Source organism: Danio aesculapii, chromosome 19 (assembly GCF_903798145.1).
Source record: "Danio aesculapii chromosome 19, fDanAes4.1, whole genome shotgun sequence".
In the NCBI taxonomy this organism is placed as follows: Eukaryota; Metazoa; Chordata; class Actinopteri; order Cypriniformes; family Danionidae; genus Danio; species Danio aesculapii.
Window position 1 is genome coordinate 22,779,467 of NC_079453.1, and position 26,776 is coordinate 22,806,242.

At 34.5% G+C, this 26,776-nt stretch overlaps 1 protein-coding gene across 1 annotated transcript in view; it reads left to right on the forward strand.

Annotated features, from left to right (window-relative positions):
• Positions 1 to 26,776, forward strand: part of epb41a (erythrocyte membrane protein band 4.1a) — a 70,135-nt gene that overhangs the window by 14,258 nt on the left and 29,101 nt on the right. Inside the window, 9 exon segments of the mRNA XM_056480281.1 lie at positions 441 to 659; positions 871 to 958; positions 3,892 to 4,044; positions 5,937 to 6,034; positions 6,350 to 6,525; positions 16,267 to 16,505; positions 18,175 to 18,249; positions 19,207 to 19,245; positions 24,859 to 24,921. Of these exon segments, the coding sequence (XP_056336256.1) occupies positions 441 to 659; positions 871 to 958; positions 3,892 to 4,044; positions 5,937 to 6,034; positions 6,350 to 6,525; positions 16,267 to 16,505; positions 18,175 to 18,249; positions 19,207 to 19,245; positions 24,859 to 24,921 (1,150 nt within the window).

Consider the following 26,776-nt stretch of genomic DNA (forward strand, 5'->3'; position numbering starts at 1 on the left):
TGAATTGGCAATCAATTAAAACCAAAATAGTAAAATTCCCCACAATTTCCAACCTCATGCAATTCCATTCTCATAAAATAGTAGTTTGTTAGATTGTATCTCTCTCTCTCTCCCTCTCTTGCTCACTCACTAATTTTAAAACTAATCTCTGATACTTGCCAGATTAAATCATTAATAAAATGGAGAGCCTCCTGCTGTTTCCCACCAAGTGAGCATTCAATTCTCCAGCCAGTTTCATTATCACACTCGTAAATTACAAAAGCCCTTTCACCCTGAATAATCACAGCACCACATTGACGTCATTTTACTGCTGTTGTCATGGCAGCAGTTTCACTCTCGTGTATTTCATATCGCAACAGAAAAACTTGTCTCAACTTGTGACGTGACCCATAGTGTGTAATACAAAGTGAGCCTAAATGATGTTATTTTGCACTCTGCAGGTACTTCTTGTGTTTGCAGCTGCGGAAGGACATCAAGAATGGCCGTTTGCCCTGCTCTTTCGTGACCTTGGCACTCTTGGGCTCTTATGCCCTGCAGTCTGAGCTGGGGGAGTACGACCCTGAGGTTCACGCCAGTGATTATGCCAAGGAGCTTCAGCTGATTCCTGGACAGACCAAAGAACTGGAGGATAAAGTCATGGAGCTTCATCGCACATACAGGTGATTATGACTGCTTATTAATGGCAAAGTAATTACAATACTAAATGGATATATGTGGGAATATGTGTAGTAAGGGGAAATGAAAGCACATTCAGAAGAGATTGAATTTAAAGTATGTGTGTTTTCACTTTTGTGATCATATTTAAACATAAATGTAGATGTGTTAATGATAAACTGCTTGCTTAATTTTCTGTTTTGGTGTTTTGTACAGGTCTATGAGTCCGGCTCAGGCTGACATGATGTTCCTGGAAAATGCCAAAAAATTAGCCATGTATGGTGTCGATCTCCATCAGGCAAAGGTACATCTGATTGACACAAAACACTTTCAGTGAAAAGGTTTTAAGAATGATTAAAGGTGCAGTAGGGGATCTGCCTAAATGCCAACCGGTTAGCATAATATCTTTCAAAAACAATCCTCCCCTGTCGTCCAAAGCAACGCCTTCTGAACTCGCACATTAAAGGTGACAGAGACCCATTAAATCATGTCATTCGCCGGTCAGAAAACTCTATAGTACTTTATAATACTACAATTCTGAAGGAGAAACTATTATATCCAGCACGTTTTCAGTTGTGTAGTTAGCAAGCAAAACTTGTCATCACTCTCTCATCAGTTTCACTCTTACACACGCTTCGTCCTAAACTGACTACTGTATGCTTAGTGATTGGTTAGCGGGCTGCAGGAATTACACTTATTACTAAGCCATACTTACATACTATTTCAGACCAAATATTCACAGTACCATGGTAAACAATATAAGGAGCTTGTCACAGGTTGTCATTGTTCAAAAATAAACCAACGTGAATATAAAAAAACAACTTCACCTCAGTAAAGCAGGCAAGGCAGAATAGCGCTATTTACTTAAGTTTTGTTGTTAAACTAAAATATCCCTTATGAAATGGAAAGTAAGTCTTTCGCCTGAAGATTTCAGTGGCTGAACAACACTACTGTGCATATAACCCATTTGTAACAACAAAAACTACTTTGTGTGACTAAAATAGTTTTAAAACAGAACATTACCTGTCTAAAAGAAATACTTCAGCCATGGTGTCATGGGCGGCCCGTGTGTACGTGCATCAGCAGATCTGCGTTAACGGGTGCGCAGTTGTTCAAATCTACATTTGCTGACAGACAGTTTGGGCTACTTATCAGAATTGTCTGATAAGTCAGAATTTTGGGAATTGTCGGCCGGACAATATTTTATTGGATGAACATTTTTAAGTTTTATGTTTTACCCAGAATATAAAAATACATATAAATACATTTAGATCATTTACATTAATCATTACTATTGGAATGTAAAGAGACTTTTATCCAGCACATCAAAAAATGTTTCTGAAGGCAATCACCTGCTGCACCTTTAAGTATGTTGCGTTATGGTTTTTAAGTGTTCGTACATCAAAATCTGGGAGAATTCCAAACAGGTTAGAATTTTCTATCATTATTTTATTAATAAAAGTCTAAATAATATAAATAGTGCTGGGCAAATATTAATCACAACAATTATAAATTAATCACATTCAGAATAAAAGTTTGTTTTGACATAAATTAACTAATTAAATTATATTGGGTTTACCGCAGTTTGGGAAAAGTCAAGGTTTTAAAACCACAAAAATAGTCTGTTACTAAGGTACACAGTTGAAGTCAGAATTATTAACCCCATTGAATTATTCTCCCCCTGTTTATTTTCTTCCCCAATTTCTGTTTAACAGAGATTTTCTTCAACACATTTCTAAACATAATAGTTTTAATAACTCATTTCTAATTATTTTATCTTTGCCATTATGGCTATAAATAATATTTGACTAGATATTTTTCAAGACACTTCTATACAGCTTAAAGTGACATTTAAAGGCTTAACTAGGTTAATTAGGTTATTAGGCAAGGCATTGTATAATGGTGGTTTGTTCTGTAGACTATCGAAAAATATATACAGTAGCTTAAAGGGGCTAATAATTTTGACCTTAAAATGGCTTTTAAAAAATTTAAAAACTACTTTTATTCTAGCCGGAATAAAACAAATACAAAAATATTATCAGACATACTGTGAAAATGTCCTTTCTCTGTTAAACATAATTTGGGAAATATAAAAACAACTGTATGTATAGGTTTTTATGTGTTGCAAAAGGATCTGTGTTTTGTAAACTAATGAACCTAGCAGAAGTCAATGATTTATTTTAATTATTTAGCCTGACATGTTTACTGTTCCAAAATATTATAATTATGAATTTTAAATTGAAAAATTGTAAAATGAAATACTGTATATTGTGTTTTAATGGGAAAAATGTGTTGTTTTTTACGAAGACATTCAAAAATAACTTATCTGTGTATATTTATTAGGCATATATAAATACACACAGGCATGCGTATATTTGAAAAAAATTGTATTTATAGATATAAATAAGGATATAAAATATATGTGTATGATACAAGTTATGTATACGTTAAATAGATATGTAACAAAATTGTTTTGTATAGTTTTGTTTCTATGTATGTGTGTATCACATGTACATAATAAATATATACTGTATAATATACACACATATATTATGCCATAAACTTTTATTTTAGATGTGATTAATCATGATTAATCTTTGCCTACTACTAAAAATCAATGAAATGCTAACAAAATAAATACAATAGTAAAAGATTACAGCTAAAAATGTTATATAGTTATTGAAAAATGGAAATGGAAATATTGTTTGTATAATTTTCTGGCGACTTGTGTAAAAAATATACAATCATACATTGTAACTAAAGTAGTTTTTTTTATTATTATTACTTTTTTTTTTACTTTTAGTTGTTAATTATTGCTCCACATTACCATTCATCATTATCTGATGTTACAACCACCATTTGCTTAAAATACATTCTATAAGATGTGTCAGTTGGACAATGTGACTGCCCTGTATTCATTAAACCATCTGCTTTAAATGAAATCAGCAATCTTAACTTTCAAAAAATCATTGGTTATACCTAAATATCCTTCATATCACAGAAGTGCTTGTAATAAAAGCATTGCATGTCCTGCCGCTGCTCAGATTTGGTTGCAGAAATCAGGTCAATCTGTTTGCATCAAGCCATGGATTTAAATAAATTATGGAATTCACTATTTAAAAAGAGAAGCAAGGGTGCCCTCTAGTGGTTGAGATTTGTGATTGCAAGTTCTAAGTCAAAACACTGCAATTCTACAATGTCTATAATTATTACCACTTTTTTTCCTCTCTCTGTTAGGATCTGGATGGAGTGGATATAATGCTGGGCGTTTGCTCCAGTGGTCTGATGGTCTATAAAGACAAGTTGAGGATTAATCGATTCCCCTGGCCAAAAGTTCTCAAAGTCTCCTACAAACGCAGCAGTTTCTTCATAAAGATTCGGCCATCTGATGTATGTGTGAATACTGACTTTATTATAGAATGTTATAGAATATGAAAGCTTTTCTATGGACTACAAATTTTTTTTTTATTAAAATATGTATTATTATCATTCTTATTATTATTATTTTAAAAATATGTGTAAGTGATATAATAATAATGTTAATAATAATAATAATAATAATAATAATAATAATAATAATAATAATAATAATTAAAGCAATAGACCATCTAGCAAAAAGGTGTGTCGGCATTGCTCAACCTCATCTTCATTACATATTTAATGTAATTAAATAATTAAGTATAAATTAAGTATGGCTGCATTTAATATGCTGTGCCGGGAGTCTGATCTTCCAAAATCAATTATTCTTGGCATCATATTGCTCAGACGTGGCATTTTTAGATCCATTTATATACTTCTAATTTATTATTCTAAATAAAACTGAAACTAAAAATAGCATTCCTCTTAAGTGAAATAGAAAAAAGGTAATTGTATATTAATAATAATAATATAATATAGATTTATAAAAATAATAATAATAAAAACATTATTTTGAAAAAGTTTACTTTAAAAGAAAAGGTCTTTGCACAGTGAAGTCTACAATGTTTTTTTTTTTTTTTTTTTGTATTCGTATTCATATCTGAGAAAAAGAAATATGAAATATTCAACATCAAGTCCATTTTCCTTATGAAGGAGAGTTCACCACCCCATTAAAGAGCTACATGGGATTATCCCAAAATTTGAAGTATATTTCCTGAACTCAGTGGCATTTTGATGCATCGCGTGCAATACTGCAGCCACATAACACATATTTCTGTGAACTAATTAATCCTGAACACTGGCAGTCAAAGGTATGGACACACACACACACACACTAGCCAAACAGCTGCATGGGAAAGGTGCGCAGCAGGCACTGAAACCAGCATACATTAGTCTACAACAGTGGTTCACAACTATCTGTCACATTCTGCCTTAATATTACACACTTTGTTTTTTTAATACAGTGCTCTGTGCTCCCAGTAACAGTATTTATTTTTTTCTTTTTTTTTCTTTTTTGTACTGGCTCCAAATTATAAAAACAATTTTGTTTTAAATGTTTTTTTTTGTTTTGGATGTGATAAACTGTAAAAAAAAAAAAAAAAAATAGAAACCCAATCAGATTTATTTATTGTTAATGGTAGATGAAAGTTTTCACACAGTGTGTAAATGTGATTGACACAACATGAGGCTGAAATTTTGGATTCAATGTGCAATGACCTCAAGACTCCATTTCATTAGTTTTCTACATTAGTTAACAATAAAAAATTTATTATAACATTTATTAATCTCTGTTAATGCTAATCTCAATGTTTATTAACACATTATTAATATCAACATTTTTTTTAAATTCGGAACTGAGTAATCTACCAAGTGACTGAGTGAAACTGTAACTAATGTTAACATAGATTAATAAATATGTGTGGTAATGAAAGTCCTGTTTTACTCATAATGTATTCAGTGTTCTGTTTTTCACTCAGTATATTTGATTGGAAAAGACTTTAATATAAAGTTAAAACTACATCTATTTTTGGGATCTCTATGTGCATGAAAGTGCACATATACTCTTTCTATCTGTTTCTATAGTTTACTTCAAGTGAAATGGAAGAACAAGCGTTTTTGTTTTCATTTGAGAGTAAAAAGAAATTCTAAAAGGCTGAGGGACTGTACACTGTTTTCAAACATTTAGACAACCCCCCCCCCCTTCCCCCCAACGTAGTGCGGGGGTTTAAATTCTGGGTTTTGGTGGGATTTTGTTTGAAATTACGTCATTTCAGTTTTTTGGGGGATTTGTTTATGTGAAGCCTTTATGTGAAGTGGGCTTCTGTTTTATTTTTTTATTTATTTTCAACTCAATTTTTTTTTAGCTGGAACATTACGAAAGTGCCATTGGCTTTAAACTGCCCAACTACAAGGCTGCCAAGAAACTATGGAAAGTCTGCGTGGAACATCACACTTTCTTTAGGTATGAATATTAAGCTATGCATCATAACATGTACACAAAAAAAAATATTTCTGCAAAATTGTTGCAAACAATTTATATTGGTTGAATTTAAACAAACAAATTAAATTTAGTAATCTTCAACTTCATTTGTTTGTTTATATTCAGGCCAAATAAATTGTTTACAACCACTTAATATAGAAAAAATTTGTCAATCCAGGGAATCTTCTTTGAATTATTTTATTCAGTGAGATAGCTGCATCTTAGTGACTTTGTTTTTAACATTTTATTTGAGTCCATGTACATTTTCAAAGTGTTTTTTTTTTAATTTGGTCTCAGATTGACATCAACAGAAGCGGCCACTACTCCCAGGAAGTTCCTGGCTCTGGGATCAAAGTTCCGCTACAGCGGCCGTACTCAAGCCCAGACCCGTCAGGCCAGCTCTATGATCGACAGACCTGCTCCTCATTTCCAGCGCTCCACCAGCAAGAGGGCGTCCCGCAGCTTAGATGGAGGTGTGTTAACATCTGTCAAACTCCTTTACTCTTTCTGTTTCTATAGGTGTATGAGTTCTGAATGACTATACATTGCAGTTTGATTTGTAGGTAAAACTGTGTTCATGTCACTGAATTCATTTTAACAGTAACTTATAAAACATTAAAAGCACAATATGTCTATAAGATTTTTTTTTCATTAAAAAATCCTAAAACCACAAGAATATTGATTAGCGAATCGTACCAAGATGTACTAAAGTTCATATGAATTAGATAGTAGATCAAAAAGGTACAGATTGCTGTGAGATTGTGTTGGTTAAACAGGTAACAAATATTTACTTGATGGCATTTTTATTTGCCCCTCAACCAATAATGCGCTGAAGCTACTTTAGGACCTCCTCTCTCATTTCCGTGTTACAAACTGAAAAGTAAAAAACAAATAAAGTAAAAATAAATGAATACTGAAATAAATCATTTAAATGCAGTAATAAATGAATATAAAAATAAATAAACACACAAATAAATAAATAAATGAATAAAGACTTCTTTAAATGTATAAATAATAAACATCCCTCATTCCTTGTTTGTCAGACTGAAAAGTAAAAAGGAATAAATAAATACATAAATAAATAAATAAATAAATAAATAAACGCAATAATAAATAAATAAATAAATGGAAAAACAAGTAAATGGAAAATCAAATTAATTAATTAAAGCTTAAAAAAGTTTCACAAGCTAATTTCGAGAGAAGCACATGATATGATTGACTGCAGCTGGTCCCTATCGCTAATCATTAGGATTATTCCAAATTTAACATAAATATCCAGCCTAATTTCATTCCCTATCTTCGATTTGGAAGACCCCCCCCCATCCATCCCTTCTCCCTCCTCCTCAATTCTAGGATTGGGCGACACGCCGGCTCAGTGGCTAGCACTGCTGCCTCACAGCAAGTGAGTTAGTTCAAGTCCTAGCCAGTCAGCTCTTTCTGTGCGGAGTTTACATGTTCTCCCCATGTTCGCGTGGGTTTTCCCAGGGTACTTTGGTTTCCTCCCACAGTCTAAATACGTGACACAAGTGAATTAAATAATAGTAACAGTCACAAGCACTTAATGCTTACACACTGGTGTGGTTGGCGGTCTATTCCCATAAAGCCATCGTATTAATCAAGGTTTAGGCTAAACTCATTGGGGGAGCTCTCGAGAACTGCCTGATCTCATATCCCTCCTAATGGTCATTGACCAGGAGGGAGCCTTGGGCTCATCTTTTTCCGAGCTTAGGGTTCTCTCCCAGGACAGCATGCCAAACCTGCTAACATGGTCAAGCATTATCTTGAAATATAAATAAAAATGCATGCAGAAAATTATAAATAAAAGAAAAACAAGTGAATAAATTAATTTAGAATTAGAATCAAATTAAAATTCAATAATAAAACAAATATATTGAATTAAATTTTTAAGTGATATTCTGCCATATATTGATTCATTAATTTGTTTTTAATTCTCAATGCTTGTACTTCCTGTACCTAGTCTCCCAATTGTCATAAACACTGCTCTAAATCAAAGTTTGTCATTCATGGCTTATAATGCTTCAACAAAGAATGTTCTCAGCCCCCTATGGGAAAAATTAATGGAGAAAAACCCTTATAGTGGGTGGCCACTAATGCACTTTATAGGTATGGCTGGTTAGACTGAACGTGGAGGCAGACGATTGGCCCACTTTGTTGGATTTTAGCCAATCATTGCCAGTCACCTCAGGGAGTTTGATATCACAAGTCTAACACACTCTGTTGCTCTGCTTGGGATCTCATTTGCTCTTTCAATCTCCGATTTTCGGCCTCTCTCCAGTTCTCTAATGCGCTTCCCTTGGGGAGGTTCAGACACTTTATGTAAGTTGTTCTGCAAGCATCTGTTTTTATTCGAGCTGTGAGCAGAAGTCATTTGTCTTTGGTGAAGGATAGATAAAGTCAACCTTCAGACTGCTTTCTCTGTGCACAGAAACTCAATAACAACCTTATGTTGGACTGCTTTCCTAATCCTGGAGTGTATTGAGACCTGCTGGCCAGAAATGTTGAGCATCGCATATCTGAAATATGTTTTAATGACTCACGCTCAAGGTAGTTTGGTAGTTTGACTTTCACACTCAAACTACCTAATATGTTGCCTCCATTTAGAAACCAGCATGTCATATTATTTCACGGAACAGCACAATCCCAGAATGCAAAGTAAACTTTCCGATACTTTTTAAAAGAGTTCTTAAAAATACTTTAAAAGAATATTTATTTGTAAACAGAATATAATGCTTTCATAGAATTTTTTCTTTTTTTTTTTTGTTTTCAGTGCAGTTAGCTTAACTGTTTTCTCATTTAGGTATAGGACTTAAAGGGGTTGTCCACTATGATATCATATTTTAAACTTTAGTTGATGTGTAATGTAGCTGTGTGAACATAAACAACATCTCTGAATGTAATATGTTCAAAGTTCAATGCAAATGCAAATAATCCCCAAAATTATGCCATTCGTTTGTGCTACGGTTGTGCGGATTTGTGCCGCAAAAAACGATTGTTTGTGCTGATTTGGGGTCTGAGATATTAAGCATTTTTTTTTACCTTGTTGTGACGTCACTTTCCACCCCATGTTGCTCAAATGACTTCAAATTAGCACAGGTCGTTTGTGCTCGATTTGTGCTGGTTTGTGCCAATAAAACAAACACTATATGTTTTCCTCATTTAGATATAAGCAAAATATTTCGGGAGCCCCGATGTCACTCTCCACCCCATTTTCTCTAAATCGCGCCAAACTGGTGTCATTCGTTTGTGCTAGTTTTTGCTGTTAAAATAAACACGTTATCTATTTTCGTTGTTTAGATATAATAATTAAAATATTTGTGCTGTTAAAATTAACACTTTATCTCTGTTTATTGTTTAGATATTGCCTAATCAAAACACTTCGGGAGCCGCAACGTCACTCTGCGCCCTATTATTTCCTCTAAATCACACAAAACTGGTGTCATTCGTTTGTGCTGTTTGTGCCGTTAAATAAACACTTTATCTGTTTTCGTTGTTTAGATATAACCAAAATATTTGGTTAGCTTTGTGCTGGTTTGTGCCGTGGAAATGCACATCAGATATTTATATTGGTGCATGAATATGTGACTTTCGCTTGCTCACAAATTGTGCTCGTTTGTGCTGCAAAAAATATTTGGAGGCCTAAAAATAATTTTAGATCATTTAGAGGTCTCTCAACCTCAGTTGCTACATATTTACTAAAATAGTCTCGTTTGTGTGCATTTCATTTGTCCTGGATTGTACCTATGAAAATTTCATTAGTGCTGCTTCTTTTATTAAAATATTGAATTAAAGATAATGACATCACCAGCCAGGGGCGCCTGCAGGATTTTATTCCAAGGTACGCACAAATCCAGCACCGCCCCTCCCCCTACATCTAATCATATCAAGAAACACTGATGCTTAATGTCAAAGGCTACATTATTTAAGGGCATTCGTTACGAAATAATTTGTTTCCTTTTTAATTTTAATATTTCGTTGAAATCTAAATGTAAAAGCACATCAGCATCAAGGAAAAATCAGACGCAAGATGTAATCTTTAAAATTATGACATAAAAAAATTTGCAAATATATGACAGAAGATTGTGATACAATAGTGAGGCATTAATTAAATCCTTACTTTCCACTGACCGAAAATCATCCACCCGCACATTTGGGCTCAAACTAAAATATAATTTGTATATTTTTCTTGGAAAAAAATATCTTTTTGAAACGAATTTCGTATAAAGTTTGTCTCTTTAAAAGCCGCTTTTCCACTATCGTGCTGGGGTACGTTTCCCAAAACCATCGTTGGCCAACTAAGGTCGCAAGTTCCGTCATTACAAACATAGGTTGTTGATTTTCCGTTTCCCAAATCCGTCGCTCCAATAAACATTCGCAAACTGCGTCGCAAACTTGAGCACTCGCAACCACACCTCTGAAGCTGTACTTAGAAACATAGTTCCTGTGTTCAATTCCCAGTTACCCCCCTATGCCCTATTCATTTAGAACATTCAAAGTTGAAATTATTAAAAATAAAAAAGCATTAAGGTCATCTCTCTTAAGTGTAATTTGCTTTCAAACTATTTTTACAGTTCAGTTTTAGCGATTTTCATGTTTACAATTGTGCTCCCTTCGCAGTGCACTTTGAAAACATTGTAATTTTGAACACAGCGTTATGGCGAAAGCTATAGGTGACCTATTATTTAAAAGCGGAATTTATGTTACGTCTCCAAAGCTTGTGAAAACAAAAAAGCACACGTTAATGCTTTTAATTTATAGTGGGTTATTTATTAAGTATCTGTACTGTAGTACTGTACATAGTAAGTCATATTTCTTATTGATTATTTCTTGAATAAAAGCAGTTTTTAATAATAAAAAAATAGGTCTGTATTATTAGCCTTCTTAAGAAATATTTACTGTATATTTTTGATATACACAACAAATCAATTAGAAAATAATTTGACTAATTTCAACTTTCGTAGTTAACTGATTAAGTCTTTAAGTTACACTTTAATCTGAATAAGACTATAAAATACTTTAAGGGACTTTGTCTGAATAAAACTGTCTTGCAAAATAACTTGTAAAATGTTATGCACTGACTGTCACCATGGGGAAGATAAAAAAGTGGATATTAGAAATTAGTTAGTTAAACTATTATGCTTAAAAATGTGTTGTAAATAAATCATGTGTTGAAGAGGGAAATTAAAATTGAATGAAGGCAAAACTAAACGAGTTAAAGGGCACCTAGGTTAGCCCTTTATTCAGATTTAATATAAGTCTTTTGCATCTCCAGAATGCGTCTGTAAAGTTTTAGCTCAAAACACCCATCAGATTTTTTATTATACCTTTTATTAAATTCCTGTTTATACATTTTTGCACTGGGTGGCGGTTTTGGTGTACTGCTCCTTTAAGGCTAGTCCTCCCCGCCCACCGTTTCTACGTGCCTTTTTGCATGCCTTAATCTCCTCCCTCTGCTGCGTCAGACAACAGGCAGACTTAAAGGAAGCAGATCTCAGGTAGCGTCTGTGAGAAATATTACAGTAAGAACTTTACCAATGAGTATTTGTTGTGCAGTTGCATCGATGAGTCACACAAAGTTCATGCTCGCACAAACACACCGCAGCAGACTTTATAATAGACACCGTCTTCCTTTATAAGTGTTCTGACACGAGGCTGTGCTGATGAAGTAAAGCTGAAATAAATTGCTATAATTCATTACACACGTGCTCTGTTTTAAAACATTTTAAACATATGAAACTCACTCTTAATCACATTTGAAGATGATTGATGATCCTAGCAAACTGAACAAACCTTTTATTCCCGGTTGCTTTGCTTTTGCTTTGATACACGGGACCGCACTCCTATATAAAGTTGCGGTCGATCTGAAAACCGCTCCAATTGGTCCACCGTTTTTATGTTGTTAAATTTGAAAAAAAAAAAGAACTGGGTTTAAGCCATATATATATATATATATATATGCATATACATATGTTTATACATTATATAAATGCATGCAACATAAAAGGTGAAACAGATTGCTCTTGTTATTCACAGTGTGTTTGACAAGTTGCATCATTAGACTTTTAAATTAAAGGGATAGTTCACCCCAAAATGTCACTTCTACCATCATTTACTCACCTTTCACTTGTTCAAAACCTATCTGAGTTTCTTTCTGCTGTTGTTGAACACAAAAGAAGATGTTTTATAAAATGCTAGAAGCTTATACCCCTTAACTTCCAAGTCGATGGGTGTCAGCAACCAGCATTCTTTAAAATATCTTCAAAATATCGGTTTTCAGCAGAAGAAAGAAACTCAAGGTTTAAAACCACATAAGGGAAGTTAAAAATGGGGTAATTTTCAGTTGAACCATCCCTTTTAGTTATGTTTGGTATTGTTGAATCACAAATCCCAGCATGCTCCTTTGAAGTCATTGAAGTCCAAGCAGAATTATATCCTGCAGCAGTTGTTTTTGTGTTTTGCTAGAGTTATCTGATTGGAAGGTTACACTTACTTTAGAGTATCTCCGACAGTCTGACAGCAGCTTGATCAATTCAAGAAGGATGAAAGTCCTTCAGGGCTGAAGTGAAGAGAAAAAAAAAAGGATTTATGAAAGGAAACTTTGCAGAGTGATTTGTTCGTGCCCCTGGGTGAACTCTTTTAGAAACCATTCAGTTCTGATGGGGAGATTTGTGCCCTTAGCTTTCTTAAACAACTTATTCTTACAAAATAATAATAAAAATGCATCTCTTAAAGGCGGTTTTATGTTATAGATAACTTCTACCTTGTGAAAATAAGGGTGCATTATTTTGTTGAAAGTGCACAGGCAGTATATGTCCAATTAGGCATGGGCCGGTATAAGATTCTGATGCTATGATAACCTTAGATAAAAATATCACGGTTTCACGGTATTACAGTATGTTATTGTGATTACTACTCTGAAATAAGTCTTAATAATTAATAATAAGTTTCCCCATTGAACACAATACAGAATCAAAATCAGAAAGAGCTTTATTGCCAGGTATGTTTATGCATACAAGGAATTTGTTTTCAGGACAGAGCTTCTTCAGTGCAACAGAATTACAGAGACAGGACAAAAAACCGATAATAAATATATTTTAAAAATAGAAGTAAGTAGTGAATGCAAATATACAAATTGACAGGTGTATGTACAGGTATATTACCATATACAATGTTATATGTGCAAATTGGAATGTAAAGTATGATGTTAAATAAATAAGTGTAAATGTGTATAAAAAGTAGTGATGTTAGTTACTATCATAATTACTATCATCGAATGTTCATGAGATGGATTGCCTGAGGAAAGATACTGTTTCTGTCACGGGCTGTTCTGGTGCACCATGCTCTGTAGCATCAACCAGAAGGTAAAAGTTTAAAGAGGCAGTGTGCTGGGTGTGAGGGTTCCAGACTGAGTTTGGCAGCCCTTCTGCTCACTCTGAATTCAGTTATATATATATATATATATATATGCATGGTTTCCGCTACATTCATTCTTCATGGCGGGGCGCCACGCCAAAATTCATCCCGCCACAGCTACGTTACTTCTCATTCAAAACATTAAATTTTTTTAATAGCGGGTGATAATCACACCAAAACGTATTAAAGGGTAAGTGAATTATAACAGCGCAAACTTTTCTGGAACCGTAGTAGTGCTGTACGTCATTTGTTTAACCCTTTAAGGTTACGTGCTGACTGACTGACTGGCTGACTTGACAGGTGCGTGATGCGTGAGGCCAGCAAACACGACGTATAGCCGTTTCACTTTACTTCAGGATGCATAAATGGCGCTCTGTAGGTCTATTGGTGACATTCAGAAATATTCCTAGCAAATCTAATAAATATTGGAGACATACTCGTTACATAAATGCACTAAATCGCACTTCAGCAGCATTTATTTGAGAGCACACAAGTAGATCTGCTAGCTCTTAAAGCGGCTTATATTTGACCGGCCATGCAAGAAGTGTGCACGAGCAGAGGAAATCAGCGCGCAAGCAAAGAGATCCACATGCTCGTAGGCTTTTACATAAATGTGATCTCGACTTCTAATACTGCGCTCACAACATTTGGAGGAAACACTGTATGTATATATGTATATATATATATATATATATATATATATATATATATATATATATATATATATATATATATACATATAGTTGAAGTCAGAATTTTTAGCCCCCCGGTTTATTTTTCCTCTAATTTCTGTTTAACGGAGTTGTTGTTTTATTCAACATATTTCTGAACATAATAGTTTTAATAACTCATATCAAATAACTGATTTATTTCATCTTTGCCTTGATGACAGTAAATAATATTTTACTAGATATTTTTCAAGACACTTCTATACAGCTTAAAGTGACATATAGGTTAATTAGGTTAACTAAGCAGGTTAGGGTAATTAGGCAAGTATATTGTATATAATATTGTATAACGATGGTTTGTTCTGTAGACTATCAGGGGAAAAATGCAAATTTTGACCTTAAAATGGATTTAAAAAAATTTAAAACTGCTTTTATTCTAGCCGAAATAAAAGAAATAAGAAACAAAATTTTTGTTTATTTTTTTGACAAACAAAACAAAAACAAACAAACTTGCATATACTTTAGAAATGGTATAACAGAAAATTTTACCAGTTTTAAAACTGTGACTTTGTGAAACTGCTGTAAAACTTAAAACGTCTATCATTCCATGCTTATGTCCAATCTTCCAAAATAGTACAACATTAAGCCATATTAAAGTTGTTTTAAATCATGTTTAAAAATCTTTTGTCACATTTTGGGGAAGACTGTTTATTTGATGTGTTGACAAACATACTAAACCCCTTCTGTACAGTGATTTGATTACATTTGAATGTAATATATTAAAGTTACAACTCATTATTACAAATTTGCAATTTAAAAAACAAACAGTTATAATATTTTATGGTGACGCAGTGGCGCAGTAGGTCGCTGATTTGAGCCTTGGCTGGGTCAGTTGGCGTTTCTGTGTGGAGTTTGCATGTTCTCCCTGGGTTTCCTCCGGGTGCTCCGGTTTCCCCCACAGTCCAAAGACATGCGGAACAGGTGAATTGGATAGGCTAAATTGTCCGTAGTGTATGAGTGTGAGTGAGTGTATATGGATGTTTCCCAGAGATGGGTTGTGGCTGGAAGAGCATCCGCTGCGTAAAAACATGCTGGATAAGTTGGCGGTTCATTCTGCTGTGGCTACCCCAGATTTATAAAGGGACTAAGCCAAAAAGAAAATGAATGTATATTATATTATATTATATTATATTATATTATATTATATTATATTATATTATATTATATTATATTATATTATATTATATTATATTATATTATATACAATTTTCAATACAAAATTATTAAATTAATTCTAGTTTATTGTAAATGGTTTATGAATTTAACCTCACTGTACATAGATCTATACAGTTTATAGTTTAAAATATACTCTATAATAATTAAATCATAACAAATTAATATTATTTACTTTATTTGTTGACATGAAGCTGGTTAGTTTTAGAATTTAATTACTGCATGTATACATTAAATTACATGGCACAACTTTGATTAAAAACTACATTACAGTGTAGGGCTGCACAATATATCGTTTGAGCATCATTATTACAATGTATCACAGTAGTCACATCGTAAGACATGCAATGTTGAGTTGATTACCAGAAACCATAGGACAAAACACACAAGATTTGTGGAGACACTCCAGAACTGAACCATAATAGAGTGAATGTTTATCATCTGCACGTGTTTTAAGGTCTGTGACTGTGTGAGCATTTGAAGAGAGTTTTAAAGCATTTAAGTAGTGCATAAATAAGTTTAATAAAGATTTTTTTATTATTATTTATATGGTGAAGACTATACAGTGCTATTTTATATTTGATTAGTCAATTTCTGTACCTGAATACTGTTGTTCTCTCCAGAAAACCATCAAGTATGGTTTATTTCACTTTAATATTTATATTTATATTTCACTTCCCTACAAAACCATCCCAAGTAACGACTTTGCAAATAGAGCTGTTTAAGTCATCTGGTGAAATTATATCGCAATGCATATCGCAGAGAAAAAAAAATGCAATGTAATTTTTCCAATATCGTGCAGCTTTATTACAGTGTATTTTAATTTACCATAATTGTTTTATGACTTAAGGGCAACACTTTCTTAATCTCTCTCTCTGACAGCCATGGTCTCGACCCCGGATAAGAACGCCCGTCCTGTCAGCGCTCCCATCATGTCTCCCATCTCCCCAGGTGATGTGGCTTCTTCCCCAGTAGCATCTGGCACCCGCAGTGACCGCAAAGAGACGTCCACACCAACGGGCCGCCTGCGCTCCACTGACAGAAAGAGTGAGGCGAGGGCAGAGGCCCATGTGACAGATGGCTCCAAAACAACCAAAGCAGAGGGCACACCTGAAATCAAGGTATGGCACACATTAGGATACTGTATCTACTAAAACTTACGATTATGAAATGAATGAAAAAAAATTGAATTTATAATTTATACTGTTATTTATGCCTTTTTGGGAAAATAATGTTTAAATAACGTTTTTCTATGTTTTAGAAAAATTTACTGCCTGGTTGCTAATTTGATTTTAGCACAGCTGAAAGCCCCAAAAACAAAAACATAAGTCAAGTGCAAATGATCCTCGCTTCTACCTTAAAAATACATGTTTGAAAACTTAAAGGGGCCATATGCAGAATTCAGAATACCCAGTGATTAGTGGCACTGGTGGCTATTAAGTGAACTACAGCCAACAATATTTTATAATTTTTTTCTACATTTGTGTGTGTGGAAATTGAAAGAGATTGAGTTTGATTCATATATTTACACAATCTCAGAAATTGACCAGCATAAATTTAAAATTTTTTAAATTTTCTAAACTCCAGATAGAAGTCAGTCTATATGCTTTCACAGACAACCTAGGAAGTCAAAGATGGCCTTGTTCTCCACTTTTTTTGAAAATAGGCTCATTTTACAACTCTCCTACAGTTTTACAGTTGAGTTTTACCATTTTTGAATCCATTCAGCTGATAGCTTAACATAGATCATTGAGTTGGATTAGACCATTAGCCACACCTGCCAACATTTGTCTCTGAAATTCCCGGGGAGGTGGGGGTGTTTGTCTGAACAACACAGTTGAGAACCGGGTTAATAACTTTACTGTTGTGTTAGTAACTATACTATGGAACGGGTGTCCTGACATTTTTTCCTACCCATCAGATTATGCTACCAACACTGTATTTGAATGGTTCTGAGGTTGGGGTTAGGGATTAAATTGGTTAGGGCAATATTACTGCTTCATATCACACTACTCCACATTAAAATTTACACTGTTAGCAAAATCTGATGGGTAGCACATTGCGTCGTCAAAATATGCTACCTACTTTTTGAATGGGAGCTAGGACAATCTCACCAAGTTGGTGACCCTGGGGTGTTACAGACTGTACCAAAAAGCTGAGGACTGGGGGTGAGGTGAAATTATGTATTTTTTTTCTGAGAGAAATAACAAAATGGGAGGGTGGCGGGAGATTGGTTTGAAATACAGGAGACTCCCGGGAAAAACGGGAGTGTTGGCAGGTATGCCATTAGCATCAAGCATTAGAACTCTTCTGAAGTTACATCATGCACTAAGACTAGGAAAATAAAAAGTTGATATTTTCTAGGCCGATATGGTTAGGAACTATATTCTGGTGTAATAATCAAGGAACTCTGCTGCTGTACCATGGCTGCAGCAGGCGCAATTATTCTTTGGTAATTTGAGTAAGTGCTAGTGGTCTAATCAGATTCAGTGATCTATGCCAAGCTAAGCTATGCTAAAAGTGCTCCCACCGAGACCTGGAGATTGACTGAATGGATTAAGAAATGGTAAAACTCAACTGTTTAGCTCTATGGGAGTTGTAAGAAGTTTTAAAAAGTAATTGATACATTAAAAAAATCCCCTTCAAGCTTAACAAATATTTAACAAGAATTAAGACTTAACAGAACAGTGGAATAAAAAGCATGTTGTGACCACAAATGCAAGCTTGACCGTGATATTTAGGTAATTGTGAGAAGGCAAGAGTATGTATATTGTCTCTGTGCTGCTGCAGACGGTAGTGCGGCGAGAACGGCGGCACCGTGATGCCCCGGTGGTGACGGCCACCAATGGGGAGAGAAAGAGTCAGGTTTGTGCTCGCGATTTTAACCAGTCACATAAAAGCATGCACAACATTGGTTCACCCTAGTAGGCAACTTCACGAAGGCTACTGTTATACAAAGCAATTTATAACATTGGATCTTCACTAAACTCCACCCCCCCCCCCCCCCCCCCCCCCTGATTCATTGCAAGTCTCATTACTACAGTCTGTATCAATATGTAATGTGGTATGTTATTAAGTTATTAGTTTGAATGTTCCTTGGAGAAAATTTTAGAACCTTATAATGTGGATACTTTAAGGTAAATAGCATACAGTAAGCAAGAAAGTACATAAATACATAAATATTATAGATTTAGTGTTGAGAATACAGGCTCAGAGAAGTATATATAATTACATGGACATGAAAAATAAGCTTGAGAAGACACAAATCACTAACAATCTAGCACGATAAACACTTTTATAGTATAAAGTAAAAATATAAGTTACTATTGAGGTCTTTGGGTTTCATTTCACAATCGCTGCTGTCGATAATCTTTTTTTTGAGTGCAGGATTAATACTTTTAAATTAAGTAAGAGAGAGCATGTTTGTTATTCCATGCAAGTGACAGAATCATGCATCTCAGAAAAAAAATTATAATTTGAGATATGTACAATTTTACTTTAGGTTTACTTTAGGTTTTTATTTTTGTTTGTTTGTTTGTTTTAGAAAAGAAAAGAAAATGATGGTAATACAGCAAATAGCAGCAGTCAATAAAGTTAATGTGGAGCTTAGTGAAGGATCAATTGCAAACAAATCAGCAGATGCTTGACTTCAAATATATATCAGTGCATGCTTACAGTTTATTAGTAATATACTGTTAGTATAAATGAACATCTTAAAAGAAATCACAGCTCTCATGAATCTTATTTTCATGAGTATCAGTGAGGTACTTTGTTTCACAGACACTTACATACTCTCTTCCTTCCCCTTTGGGGTTTGTACAGTCTCCACGGGTGGACACAGAGATGGTGCGCATGAGGAAGGTCAGAGCTTGTTCCATACGATTATCACAGCATGAGGAAGATGCCATTGTACTCATCATCTCCTCACTGCCCATAAAAAAGAGAAAAGAAAATCATTTTATTATTTTCTCTCATCTGCTTTGGCTGTATCTTGCTTGCACTTGTATGAGTTTGCCTGTACCAGACAGCACTGAAGCTGTCAGACAGTGTATGCACCTTAATGAGTCAGCACAAACTGAAGTTCTGGAATGAGAAATTTGTTATCCATGTCTTGTTCACGTTTCGAGGGGGGAAATACATATGAACCTATGGCATTTGTATTGTTAACATGTTATTGCTGTCTTTTTCGCAGCAGAGCCAAACAGTGTTCAACTGCTGTAAACCTGGAGTTACTCTATATTTAAAGCCAGCTGAGATTTTAACATCATTCAAAATTCTGCTTTCAATTCTAAAACCTTTTTAAAGATTGAAATCATTTTGAGTCATCATATTTAGGAAGACAAATCAAGATCTACTGACAAAATCAAGCTGATAAGGCATAACGAACTGTAAACATAGAACAAAAATAATAAGATGTTTGCCATTTTTACACACTTCCAGTCAGAGTTTTGGACATACCCGTTTTCCTGAAGAAAAAATATATCTTGAATGAACCCACAAGAATATATTGCAAAAGAGAAAGGGTCTAAGCATCATACCCTGATGTACCCCATCTCTTACGGGGTACCACCACGTGGTCCCCTCAAGAATCTACCCGTAAAACAGGATTTAATGCCAAGTTCAGAATGCATGATTTTAGCCCCGATTTTGACTCGCTGACAGGTTTTGAGAAATCGCTGAACATTGACAAATGCCTGAAATCACAGGCAAATCAGTGCTCGTTCATGTGAGTAACAATCACACAGTGTGAACTATCAAAGATGCTATTTGAGAGAATTGTTGCGTCGTCAACGCCCATGATATATTCGGCATGCTAAATATCTGCTGTCGGCCGTGTGAAAGTGTACTGATTGAAAATAACATCAGCGATCACCTACAGCCAATGAGAGGGCGGCATCAACTAGTATGGGTATCTGCAGGCCAGCGGGAGGTTGGGTGAGAAGTTAAAAGTGCTTATTTTCAATCTATTTGGACCCAAGAAAAGAAGGATAAACTAGTGGAAATTTGGCAGGAGCATATGTGTTTGTATGACATGTCATCTGAACAATACCACAACCGGGTCGAAAAAGAAAAAAGTCTAAGAGAAATTGTTAATTCTCTTCAAAGCCAGTTGAGCAAAATAAGTCCATTTTCTACCCCACTAAAGGCTTTTTTCTCATTATGTAGTTAATAGCAAAAGGTATACAATGTGACCTCATGTTGTTTTCATGTCATTTCATGTGTTTGGTTGTGAGACATAGTTTGTGGACCAAGACAAAGTTGTCTTCGACTCCTCCAATTTTAAGGTCATGCAGTGTGAAACTCCCTGTTGCCGTGTAAACACAGCAGCGATGAAACGCTACCCCAGACAGTCATGAAGTATGAAAACATCTGTGACACAACTATTTTAAAAAAAATCATGCAGTCTGAACTCGGCATAAAAGTGGAGAGTGGTTAATGTGATGTCCAAGTTGAGATAGAAAAGAGAAAGTAGCTGACAGGGTTAAAGACTGCAGATAGATCCAACGGAATCAGGAGAGATAATCTTGAAGTTTCTCTAGCCACCCACAAGACTTCAGTCTGTTTATCAAGTCAAGTCGAAGGGTTTTTAGTATGAATGGAAGAAGAGAGATTTTGTCTGATGGTGGTCTGGTATTTACTGGTAATTTGAGCCTTCTTGGACGCAGTGTTAAAAGTCAGAGTGCATAGTGATGCATTTTTGTGATGGATATGAGCATTGCTTAAAGTGTAGGAGATATTCTGTGTGAAAGTCAAGATAGATGGGAATAGGATCAATGGGGCAGGTGGTTGGATGGGTGCAGAGGAGAGGTTTAGAGACCTTTGCCTCCATATGAGGGTAGTAGAGCTTTGCATGAGTTGTGGGTGTAATTCTGAGAGAATTGAATTTTATGCTTTACTTTATTTGCAAAAAATTGGTAAAGTTGTCACTGCCAGCCCTTAGGAAAATGAATGCCTCGTCGGGTTGTGTGTGTTTGATGTACTTTTGATCTTGTTGTGTAGCTGGATGCTTTTGCAGTGGCAACATTGGCAAAAAAAGAAGTAAAAAAAAAAGCAATTGGGTCTCATTATAAACATGCATAGGGTCTCTAAGGGTGTACTCTCACTTGACACCACATGCAGTGTGTCATTTTCAGTTGAAATATCTTAGGCCTAAATACAGTACTGTGATTAGGTTAGTTATACTTAGAACCTACGCTAAATAAATCTATAACATCAGTGCTTCCCACACATAGACTTTACTTGGGCAGGCTGCCCATGTATATTAATGGCCGCCCAAGTACATATAGTGACATATTTTTTTAACTACTACTATTATCATCCTTCTACACTATTTTGTATCCGCCTAACATAATCAAACATCCACTATCGATTAAGCAGTGGAAAATCCTCTCTCCTTTTCCATTTCGTTCTGTGTGCAGGAGACCTGTCAACACTCCCGGGCAGTCTCACGCGCTCTGCAGACACACAGTCACTCCTTTTTGGCACTTAAAAAAATAGTCCAGCTGGGGTTTCTAAATCTCCTAAAATGTCCAGGATTCGACTTTTGCTTTCTAAAGCTGTGATTAATCGTATGCATTTTTGCATTACCTTTTTACTTAAGCCTACTTTTCGCTTGGCTTTGTAGCTGACTGTGCACACAGTCAAAATAGCGAGAGAAACATTCAATAATTCATTCTTGAATGTAAACGACCCAGAAATGAATGAAATGACTGGTCTAAACTGGCTGCAAAATATATGTACACCATTAGTTAATCAACGCATTTGCCTTATTTAAATAATCTACACATTTTAATCTTGTAATTATTATAATTTTTTAGAGATATTGTCTGTTTTTATTCCCTTTTCTGTCATTTATTTCTCATTTGCTGTATATTTTATTACATTGATGATGCCAATAAGCTATATTACATGAGCTATTTTCATAACTATTTATGTGATGTGGGTAAATGGTACATTTCATTCCGGCTACCATCGCAAGTATATTTTAAACCTATGGGAAGCACTGAACATACTATATAAATTTCATGTTTCCAAGACCAGCAGTCATGTGTGTCTCGAGTTCTAAATTATATCCTAATAATTTATAAATTATGTTTTCTGTGTAAAAGCTTTCACACAAAAATTTATGTACTATGCACTGTTAGTGAATGTGATCCACTGACCTTGAATTGCCATGAATTGCAAGCTGGGCTAAAAGTGATGGAATATATCTGCAATATGGTATAGAAAGGTTGTTAATGGGGATTGTAGATGATCATTTCCATTATTTTATTTAATTATATTATTGTGAAAATCTATTTATTCTGGTGTGAATATATATTAAGTGCTTTTTTGTATAAATGTGCACATTTTAATTATATGTTTGAGGGTTGCAAATATCAATTATTTTAATAATAGATTAATCTGTCGATTATTTTTTCAGTTAATTGGTGAATCGGATAAAAAAAAAGACAAGCATTTATTTTCCAACCCTTTATTAAAAAACAGAACTAAAATTTGTAGAAAGTGCACAAACATGTTGTCCTTGAACATGCCTGAGCTGTTATAATAATTATATATAAAATATATATTATATTTATATAATAATACTAATAATAATAATAGTAATAATAATTTGAAAAAACTTTGTAGTTTTGTCCTGTTTTCAATCCAAATATCTAAAAACATCTTAAATCAAGATACATACTAGACACATGAAATGGCACAAGAAATTATTTATTGTTTTCTAAAAATAAAGAATCCAAAATAAGTGATTGTTTGCTTAAAACAAGCTAAATTATTTCCCAATGGGGTAAGAAAAATAATCTTAATGAGATATAATCTCAAACGGAAGTTTTAAGCATCACTTTATTTTCTCATGCCTCTAACGTTACCTCCGCTCATTTTTTTTTGCTCTGTCCTGTCTATGAGGCGCTGAACTCTGCTGGCATCAGTGCGTTCAGTCAGCTCCGCGCTCAACTAAACTTTTTTTTTTAATAATCAAACATCTCCGCCCGCGCGACACGACGAATCGATTATGAAATTTGTTGCTAACGCTTTTAGTAATCAATTTTAATCGATTCATTGTTGCAGCCCTAATATGTTTGCTAAAAATATGAACCTTTAATATGCTTGCAGTTTAAGATTATGAGAAAAAGGAATTGTAATGTGTGTCCAAAACTTTGACTGACAGTATGCTTACACAATGCTTAGTTATTCCAGTGTTTCTCAACCACGTTCCTGGAGGACCTCCAGCTCGGCACATTTTCTATTGCTGCATCCCAATTCACATACTTGTACTATGCTCTGAAAGTTGGTACATTTTTTAGTGAAGGAAAATTACATACTTTTAAGTGTGTAACAGAAGAGTATGCAAGCTTTGGGACATACTACCATGTTAACAGATCGTTATGTTGCTTAGTTACGTCCCCTGTCAATCAACTCAACACATCATCCACATTTCTTTCATGTTTAATTACCTACCTTATTGAAGAAGCAGCAGCAGGATAATCTGACATTTGCGAGTCTTTCATGGAGGGAAATCTCCTCAGGTCTTTGGGTAGTTATGCATTTAAAAGTAATGTCCAAACATATCTTCAAGTTTACATTCAAACAACTTTACCAAAGCCTCTCTACTTGTCAGTTGGTCTCAAGTATCCATCATTTTTGTAGTTGTTTACACTTTTTACCAGAGTTTGTAGTTCTAATCAAATTCACATCCAATGTGCAGTGTATTGTGGGTTATATTATCGCTTAGAGGATGGACGCTCTACACTGAATTGTCAGCCATCCTGGAATCTTTGGCATACTCTTTTTCAATATAATATGGTTTGAGACATACTAATTCCACTTTTGAATTTTATTTAGGATGGGTAGTATGCGAAGTGGGATGCAGCTCATGTCTCTTTAACCAAACACACCTGATTCAGATCATCAGCTGATTAGCGGAGACTGAAAGACATATAATGAGTGACATGTAAAGAAGACATCCTAAACATGCAGTGTTGGTGGTCCTCCATGAACGTGGTTGAGAAACACTGTGTTATTCTATATGCTATAGTATTCAAATAGTATTATTATTTATTTAGGTTTATAATACTATATTTGCATTCATCAGATTTGCATCAATTGATTCATGGTTGCTTGGTTATGTTGGTCAGGATGCTCAAACAAATGGATCAGTGTTTAATAACACCAGTGAGTTACCCATGAAGCAAGGAGGAACTTATTTTGAACTGATTTCATTACACTTTCATAACTTTACCCATCGTACAATTATCCCTGACCTTGCAGTCACCTCTGACCTTTGACCTCTGCCCTATGTCTAGCTGCGGCTGTTGTTGTTCATCCATATTTGAGTTGTCTTCATCCCTCCACTTCCCTACACAAAAAATGCAACTGAAGATCAGACCTTAAAAATAAGCCTAGAAACATTTCAGAACTTTATCTACATTCAAACACTGCCAACTCCTTTTTGTCCTCTGTTCTTCACAGAAAAGAGCAAAGAAAATTGAGGGCGAAACTATTTATATCAGACATAGCAATTTAATGTTGGAGGTTTGTATGGAAACTTTGGAAATGTCTTGTTTTTTTGCTGCCGCACGTCTCACTGCATGAGATTCTGTTTCATCTTGTTTCTTTCTTCATTCTTCTCACCACGCTCTCTTCTTTTGTGTTTTGTTTTGTAGCTTAACCCTAAAGGCTTGGCATGCACTATTTACCTCACTAACTGTAATGCAAGTACTCACTTCTATTTATCATTTGCTTCTGTAGCACAGTTCATTTAAATATATGATTGGGATTTTTATTTATTTAATTTTGGTTCATACAAAATCATTCAATCCAAAAATGCGGTAGTGTGAGTAGTTGGATTGGATTTTGTTGGATTTTTTAAAGTATTATTTTATTGAAGCACTGGCACATTTATAGCATGTTAGGCTTTTAGCATGAATGCTTAGATTTACTTTTTAACAGTATACTCTGTTGCTACTCTTTTCTAGGATTTCTAATGGGCTTTTTACACGTATTTATTATTGTTAGAGTTATTTGGCTCTTATTTATTTGGTCATTCTTTATCCATGATTATTAAATGGAAGAATGGTCACCAGCGGCCTTCTTGGTTGGCCTGTAAATTGACATCATGTTAAACAGATTAGTACTATTGATGAGACAACTGCAGGACTGTCAGAAGGCTTAACACATTCAACTGCTAATGTACTTAAAATGCAATAATACTGTCTCTTATAGCTAGATAACCTGTTTTCTTTGTAGCTACCCTCAGTCACTGAAATTATTTTCAATTGGTTTTCACCCAGCTCTGAATCAGGATTTCATAAATCAAGTTTAAAAGTGCCCTTTAATCTAGGTTTTTTAAAAAGTTGTTGACCCAGGGGGTGTACGATATTCTAAAAATGATGTCTCAGAATATTTGGAGATTTTTTTTCCATATGATATTTAAAAAATAGTGCTTTTGGCCTGTGACAAATCACTACATGTTACACTAAAATCTGAAGTGCGGCTTAATGAGTGATTTGCTCAAAATGAAGCTAGTGTTAAAATGCACCAGTCACGCAGAAATGTTCTGCACTGGCTTTGTGTACATAATTTTGTTTGCAAACCTGACAAAAAAACAAAAAAAATAACAATAACTCATAACTTTGTTAATATTAATTGTTAATATTAATTAGTAGTACCATATTGGGCCCTATCATACACTTGGTGCAATGCAGCGCCAGGTGCGAAGCAAGAATTTTTTCTAGTTTCAGCCCAGAAAATGTATCATGTTGTTTAAATAGCAAATGCATTTGTGCACATTTGTGTGCCCATGGGTGTGTTGGTCTGGAGGTGTGTTAAGGCACATTATTGATGTGCTATTTTAAGTCAACTAAAATAGGTCGCTACATTGACCAACTAAAATTTTGTCTAAAATCAAATATAATTTATTTTGTTATCAACTAAAATTTAGTCTAAAATCAAATATAATTTATTTTGTTATTTAAAAAGTGTGTTAGGAAGGTCTAGAACCTGTATGCCCATTGCTTATTACATACACAGGGATGCACAGCACCACACAAATTTCCTTTAAATACAAATAAATAAAAGCATTAAAATGTAACAAAAAAAAAAGAAAAAAAAAAGTATTGTTTGCATAATATAAAAACAGCTACCTCCTCCCATGCCTTAATCTCAGTGTGCATTTGGGGCTTTTTTTGGTCTGCTTGTACACAAAGTTAAATCCATTTTCTCTGTAGTGAAGCATCAGCATATGCGCCATGGGGTGACTGTACTGTAACTCACTCCTTAAAGGAATGGGACGTGAGAGATTGTTTAAATGCACATTATTGCCAAAACACACCTATAATTCATTAAGAGCATAAGAACAATGCTTTTAGACCATGTGCCGGGTACGCAG